The 5,407-nt window shown below is 58.1% G+C and overlaps 1 protein-coding gene across 1 annotated transcript; it reads right to left on the reverse strand.

Moving 5' to 3' along the window:
* Positions 1-1,323: 1,323 nt before the first annotated feature.
* On the reverse strand, positions 1,324-2,753 carry ZNRF4 (zinc and ring finger 4). The gene has a single exon (XM_032252515.1). The coding sequence runs from the start codon at positions 2,655-2,657 to the stop codon at positions 1,395-1,397; it is 1,263 nt and encodes a 420-aa protein (XP_032108406.1). The 5' UTR covers positions 2,658-2,753; the 3' UTR covers positions 1,324-1,394.
* Positions 2,754-5,407: the final 2,654 nt, after the last annotated feature.

The raw sequence follows: 5,407 nt of genomic DNA on the forward strand, positions 1-5,407 counted from the left end.
CTGCCTCAGCCTCCTGAGTAGCTGGGATTACAGGCGCACGCCACCACACCTAGCTAATTTTTTATTTTTAGTAGAGAGGGGGTTTCACCACGTTGGTCAGGCTGGTCTCAAACTCCCAACCTTGTGATCTGCCCACCTCAGCCTCCCAAGGTACAGGCAGGACCCACCGCACCTGGCCAACATTTTTTTTTTCTTTTTTGAGACAGGGTCTCACTCTGTGACCCAGGCTGGAGTGCAGTGGAGTGATCATAGTTCACTACAGCCTTGACCTCCTGGGCTCGAGCAGGCCTCCCTCCTCAGCCTCCCAACTACCTGGAACTACAGGCATGCATCACCACACCTGGCTAATTTTTAAAAAGAAGTTTTTTGTTGGATAACATTGAAAGGAATAAAAAAAGAAAAGAAACAAAGAATTTTTTTGCAGAGGCGGGGTCTTGCTATAGTGCCCAGGCTAGCCTCAAACCTATAAACTTGAGCAAACCTCCCACCTCAACCTCCCATCCCATCATGCTTGGGATTCCATGAGACATCAGAGAAAACAGAGTAAAAGGGGTTGGAAAACTCTGTGGCACCTTTGCAACTTTTCTGGAAATGTCAACCAGTTCCAAAGGAACACGTATTTTAGTAGAGATGGGGTTTCACCATGTTGGCCAGGATGGTCTCGATCTCCCGACCTCGTGATCTGCCCATCTCAGCCTCCCAAAGTGGTGGGATTGACAGGCATGAGCCACCACCGTGCCTAGGGTAAAACGTTTATTTTAAAAGAAAGAACGTGGCTGGGCGAGGTGGCTCACACCTGTAATCCCGGCACTTTGAGAGGCCGAGGTGGGTGAATCATGAGGTCAAGAGATCGAGACCAACCTGGCCAACATGGTGAAACCCCATCTCTACTAAAATACAAAAATTAGCTGGGCGTGGCGGCACACACCTGTAATCCTAGCTACGCGGGAGGCTGAGGCAGGAGAATGGCTTGAACCTGGGAGGCGGAGGTTGCAGTGAGCCACGATCGCGCCACCGCACTCCAGCCTGGTGCCTGGCAACAGAGCGAGACTGTCTCAAAAAAAAAAAGAAAAAAAAAGTGAATGAAAAATAAGGCGGTCTGATCAGGACCCGCGGCCCGTGTGCCTGGGACTGAAACCAAAGCGTGGATGCCCCGTCCCAGAGCCACTCTGGCACCACGGTCCCAGCCGCCCCGAAAAGGTCCCCCGGCCCTCCCCTCCCCTCGCGCACCTGCCAAAATGGGCCTCGGTCTCAGGCTCGGTGGGATGGGTGTCTCTCGGCCCCAGCCAGAGGCGGATGGCCCCATAGCAAGGCGAAGAATCTGCTTTCAAACCCACTTTATTCTCTTCAGACCAGAAACATTCCTTGTCGCCCCCGCTCCCTGCCCTAGATCTTTACTGACCGGGGGCCTCAGGAGGGGCTGGGGAGGCAGCGGCATCCTCTGCCCCCAGGGACGTGGCGCTGCAGTGGCAGTGGGGGCCGGTGCGGGCCAGCAGCTCCAGCCTCCGGGAGCGCAGCCGAGCTTGGATGGCCCAGATCGGGGGCCGGTGCCCCGGCAGGGAGGGGTCCTCGTCGCTGAAGCTCTCGGTGGTGGAGTCAAAGCCGTCTTCCGTGCCGGCCACCGACTGTTTGCAGACGGGGCAGGAGCGCCGGGGGGCTTGGGAGAACCAGGGGTCGATGCACCTGCAGTGGTAGGTGTGTGAGCAGGGGAGGATCTTGAGCTGGTCGCCCTCCTCGTAGTCATCCAGGCAGATGGCACACAGGTCGTTCTGCCGCGTGAAGGTGCGGACCTGGGCCTTCTGACAGGTGGACGTCTTCACCGCCCGCCTGCGGCCCCAGCGGGCCTGAACCCAGAGCCACAGGCGGTTCAGCGTGAAGAAGGCAGACACGACCAGGGCCAGGGTGCGGCCCAGCGCCCAGGACACGGTCAGCACGGGGTGGCAGTCCAGGTCACGGCAGGGTGGGTCGTCGGGCAGGAGCAGCACGTGGGCCGACTTGTCGCAGCGCAGGATGAACCGCAGGTCCTGCGAGGCGGCCTCGCCCACGAACACCGAGGGGATGGCGATCTGGCCCCTCAGGTCCTCGTAGACGTGGGCCATGCTCACGAGGTCGTCCGAGTGGACGTTGTGCACTATGACTGCCTTGAAGCCGGCGCGCTGGGCGTTCAGCACCTTGAGGTCGAAGGTGCAGTCGTAGCGGCGGATCAGCGCAATGGCGCCCAGGGAGCGGTTGCCCCGTCGCGGGGCCTCGATGGCCTGGCACGCGTTGGCCGGCTTGGCCTCCATCAGGTAGCCCCGAATGCCCTCGGGGGCCAGGGGGACGCCAAACAGTGCCGGCAGGTCCGCAAAGTCCACTGAGCTTGAGTTGTCTTCCAGCACAGCCCGTACCACCGCCTGCGCGGGCACCTGGAACACCCACAGGACCAGCAAGGCCTTGGCCGCCACCAGGGCCGGGCCGGGCCGTGGCCACCCCATGGCCACTTGCGTCGCCGGCTGCGTGCCGCTAGGTCCCCGTGGGGACGGCTGGCGGGGGGCCTTTGGGCATCTCCGGGGCCTCCCAGGGAGCCCGTGGCCAGGACGCCCGGGCAGTTGAGTTAGAGGGACCACGTGGCTCGGAGGCGGGGACACGACCACTGCAACCCCCGTGGCTCTAGGCATGAGGTGGTGTGGATGGCAGCCCAGTGTGCATCGTGTTTTCGAAGGCCGGTTTCAGGAGGTGCTGGCGCAGGTGGCCTTTCTGGCAGATGACAGGGAGACCAGGTGCCCCCAGGGTTCTAGATGCCCCCAGCTTCTGTGACATCATCCTGGTGCATTCTGTCCCAGGAGCGGCCACCTCCCTGGGCCTGTGGCCAATGCATCATTCTTAGGTCTGTGGTTTGTGGGTGCCTTGGCGCGATCTTGGCTCGCTGTGACCTCTGCCTCCCAGGTTCAAGCGATTCTCCTGCCTCAGCCTCCCGAGTAGCTGGGACTACAAGTGCACGCCACCATGCCCAGCTAATTTTTATAGTTTTTAGTAGAGACAACGTTTCACCATGTTGGCCAGGCTGGTCTGGAACTCCTGACCTCGGGTGATCTGCCCACCTTGGCCTTTCAAAGTGCTGGGATTACAGGCGTGAGCCACACACGAGGCCAGGAAAGCTTCTTGAAGGCTCAGGGCCTCCTTGGACCCAAGGAGGCCCAGGGGTGGCACAAAAGGGCTGGTGGCCCCCAGCAGTGCAGATTCACCCCTTACCGTGCTAAGACTCTACCGGCATCATCTCCTGGAGGTTTCTGACAATGCACTGAGGAAGGTGACAATGTTACCCTCGTCTGAGACTCTCAAAGGGATGCAGACTTGTGGCCACCCCCCCCCTACAATGAGGTCAGTGCCTAAAACCCAAATTCCTGACCACCTCTCACTGTCCTCCAGACACACAGGCTGCCTCACTGTACCTCCAAGACTCCAGGCGGGATCCTGCCCCAGGGCCTTTGCACGAGCTGTGCCTCCCGCCTGGAAAGCGCTTTCTCTCCGTAGCTGGCTCTTTGTCTGGACTCAGGTCTGAGTCCATACATCCTCAGAGCCCAGCTGCACTTGATTTAGAGGGAGGGTGAAGTGCCGGGGTCAGGGTGGGGCTGGTGGGGGTCGGTGGTTTCAAGTCTTCGCTGCCAGGTTGGCCTCCAGGCTTGCACCAGCTTCATTCTCTCTCGCTGTACCACTGGCTCTCCATCTGGGTCTCCAATTGTGCCCACTGCCTGAGCTTCAGCCCTGGGCATCAGCCTCACCTCCTCCCCAATCTCCATCCCCCAGATTTCACACTCTATCTGTCTGCAGCCCACTCAACTCTGATTTCCGTCTGCCATTCATAAGCTGTATGACATCAGCTAAATTCCTTAGCCTCTCTGGGCCTCAGCTTCCAGACCTGTAACATGGGCGTGATAGTCTCTATCATGCTCTAAACTCTCCCATGGCTCCCCATTGCCCTCCAGATAAAGTCCACACTCCCCTCTGTGGTCTACATACACCTCTGGGGATGGGCCCCTGCCAGTCTCTGAAGCCTGGGTGATCTGCAATGCCCCAGAGGCATCGTGCTTTGCCCGCCTCTGGAATTTCGCAAATGCTGCTCCCTCTGCCTGGAACAGAATTATCGCTCCTCAACTTCACTTTGCCAGACTGACTATTTAGTCTTTAGGTTTTCCATGTTGGCCTAATACCTCCCAGAGCAGCCTGCAGCCAGAAACAGATGGGAAGTGGTAGGTAAGTGCCCCCACTCCCTCATCTCTCTGCTGGGACAAATCGAGGTAAGTTCTTCCGTGTCTCCTGGAGGTCCCCAGTTGAATGAGCCCCAGAAGTCAATGAATCCCGTACTGCCTTGTCAGTGAGCCCGCTGCTGTCTCCTTCCCTTCCCCACTCACTTCTCTCCCCTCCCGCCACTTCCTGAGATCACCTCCCACACAAATCTCTTGTACCACGTAGTGGGCAGAATCGTGGCCCCAGAAAGAGATGCTGAACCCCTAACCCCCAGTTGTGGCCAGCCCCGGTGAATGGAACCTTATTTGGAAATAAGATCTTTGCAGATGTATTCGAGCCAAGATGAAATCATTCTAGAGAGTGCGTCCTTAATTCAATGTGACCGGTGTCCTTAGAAGCAAAGGAGAAAAGGCCGGGTGCAGTGGCTCATGTCTGTAATCCTAGCGCTTTGGGAGGCCGAGGCGGGCAGATCAGTTGAGGCCACGAGCACATGCCGCCATGCCTGGCTGATTTTTGTATGTTAGTAGAGACGAGGTTTCACCATGTTGCCCAAGCTTGTCTTGAACTCCTGACCTCAAGTGATCCACCCACCTCAACCTCCCAAAGTACTGGGATTATAGGCGTGAGCCACCTTACCCAGCCCCTGGTGGCACTCCTGCCCCTGCTCCGTCTAATGCCACAAACAGAGGCCACACTATCCAGAGGCTACTGCCTTGGCCACCGTGGACAGTCCTTGAAGGCCAGTGCTACCAAGCAGAGGCAGTTTTTTCCGTGCAGCAGGCATGAGAGGAGGCGAAGGTGGAAAAATAGAAGCAGAGAGGGACAAATGTAGTGGACAGGCTCGGGTTGGCTGTGGTATGCAAGACCCAACCGCAGCGGCGTAGGCATACAGGCCTGAATGTGAAATGTGAGTAGTGAGTCCTGGGATGGCAGGGACATGCTATGGTGTCTGTAGCCTGGACTCCTTCCATCCACCGTATCCTCAGGGAGTGGCCTCCTCCTCGTGGGACAAGGCAGCTGTGTAAGCACCAGCCATCACATCTGCCTCCCGGGCAACGAGGAGGAAAGAGTGAGGAAGGGTTCGCCTTGTCCCTTTAAGGATACTTCTTGGAAATCCCAGGCACCACTTCTGCTCACACTGCATTGGCCAGAATTAGTCATGTGGCCACACCTAGCAGAA

This window comes from Sapajus apella, unplaced genomic scaffold, assembly GCF_009761245.1.
Source record: "Sapajus apella isolate SASKATOON/1434 unplaced genomic scaffold, GSC_monkey_1.0 scaffold77, whole genome shotgun sequence".
Lineage (NCBI taxonomy): Eukaryota > Metazoa > Chordata > Mammalia > Primates > Cebidae > Sapajus > Sapajus apella.